General features: G+C 38.3%; 1 protein-coding gene across 1 annotated transcript in view; it reads right to left on the reverse strand.

Annotated features, from left to right (window-relative positions):
* Nucleotides 1-355: 355 nt before the first annotated feature.
* Nucleotides 356-1,788, reverse strand: part of LOC103772306 (UPF0317 protein C14orf159, mitochondrial-like) — a 6,836-nt gene continuing 5,403 nt past the window's right edge. The window contains exon 5 of the mRNA XM_008939634.1: nucleotides 356-553. Within this exon, the coding sequence (XP_008937882.1) occupies nucleotides 356-553 (198 nt within the window). The remainder of the gene's footprint in view (nucleotides 554-1,788) is intronic.

Raw genomic sequence — 1,788 nt, forward strand, 5'->3', positions numbered from 1 at the left:
TAATTAGATGGGTCTTCCTTCCTCCTTCACTATTCTCCCCTGGCACTGAAGGGACTGATACTTCTTCCCATGCTGTCAATCGCTGCTATCCTGTCACTAGAATCCCTGACAGCAAGAAAGTATTCACATATAAATGATAGCTCAAACATTTTACCAAAACCACCCCTGCCATATAACTTACCTACATCAGACAGCTATTTTTTAATCTAAGAAATCTGTGTCCAGCTCATTGAAAATTCCCCCCCCCCCCCACCCCAATTCAGGTTTGTGACCATTAGAAAAAGATTAAAACATCATAAATTTACTGGTGCAGGTGTTTCAGTCCTACCACTTCCCATAGCTTCCCCCCTCGTTTTTATACATGGCAAAGTGGATCCAGAGTGAAAAATGAACAGCACTGACCAGGGTCACCCATGTGAATTGGTGCTCCATGGGCTTCTTTTAATTCAGATGTTGCCAGCACAGCTGCTTCCAACTTGCTTTCAGGAATAGGTCTCATTGTGACTACTAAGTTGCAGCAAAAAGCAGAAACACTGTAACAAGGCACAGCTGTCTGGCAATTAAAAAAAATCCAAGGTGTTAGCAGGAATACTGAAAAATACTTCTAAAGTACTAGAAGAAATAAGGCTAAAACTTTGTGTTGTCTTAGTTTAGAATACTAACATTCATTTTAAAACCTTAAAAAGAACCCAAACAAACAAAAATCACAACTTTTTTTTTTTTTGTAAGATCCAGCAGTGTAGGAGTGAAACATTCCACCCTTGAGCTTCTTCAGATAGATCACTAAAGTTTTTAACATTATGCATTTCTTGCATGGCACATGCAGCATACCACGTGTTGAGCTCAGTATATTCTGAATATTGTCAGAAAACAATGGTGTGCTCCCTATACAGAAAAGGAAAAAGCTAATAATTATCACACAGTGATAAATCTGCTTGGTCTGAATCCACTTTCCATATTTTAATTCAGGGGGGCTACAGTGCTCGGTGACAGGCAAGGACCAGGAAATCCTGCTGCTGGCAGTACTCACTTCTACAGAAGTAACATGCCAGTTCCACACACACAAAATCTTTTGCGCCTTTAGAAAGGTTTTATGGAATTAAACTTCCTTAGTGACTGGAATGGTGAAGCAACTTCTCTATTCAGAAACAAAGCAGTCTGGATTTTTAAAACAAAATGTCTGATATTTAAGTTGTATTGAACACAGACAAGATGTGTAGACAGCCAGAGCTGTATAGAAAATGTTCATTAACAATCTTTATAGAGAAACCATACCTGTCACTGAAGAAACACACTGTACAGATCTTCACAGTATTGATATGCTATAAACTATGAAATTTTCCTAATTCTGAAATGTTATAAGCAGATATCTAGCTGTATTTTTTTCTTTAGGCTTGGTAAAATGACTCACATATAAGACACATTTGCGTCTTCATTTTGACCAGCAGTATAGCAAAAAGATATATTGTGAAATAACACTGAAAACAACAATAACCTTTGTCTAGTACAACAGCATCCAAACTAAATGAAAAAGGTGTGCAGGTGTGTACTTTAATATTAAGAATCCTTAAGGGTCTACCTACCGTAGCCAGAATTACTCTAGGACTTCTGCTGACATGAAATTCTACACTATAAACTTGCTGAGCACAGCTGTAATTTTCAGTGCTATGGTAGACACCTCAGGTCTTTGGGAACATCTTTTGTCCCAGAGGTCTGGCTTCACAGCAAACAAGTAGTTTAAAGGCTTTACTGTCACAGGACAAGGGCTCATAAAAGGAATATTCCTGC

The sequence above is a fragment of the Merops nubicus genome, unplaced genomic scaffold, assembly GCF_000691845.1.
Source record: "Merops nubicus isolate BGI_N331 unplaced genomic scaffold, ASM69184v1 scaffold16594, whole genome shotgun sequence".
Classification (NCBI taxonomy): Eukaryota; Metazoa; Chordata; class Aves; order Coraciiformes; family Meropidae; genus Merops; species Merops nubicus.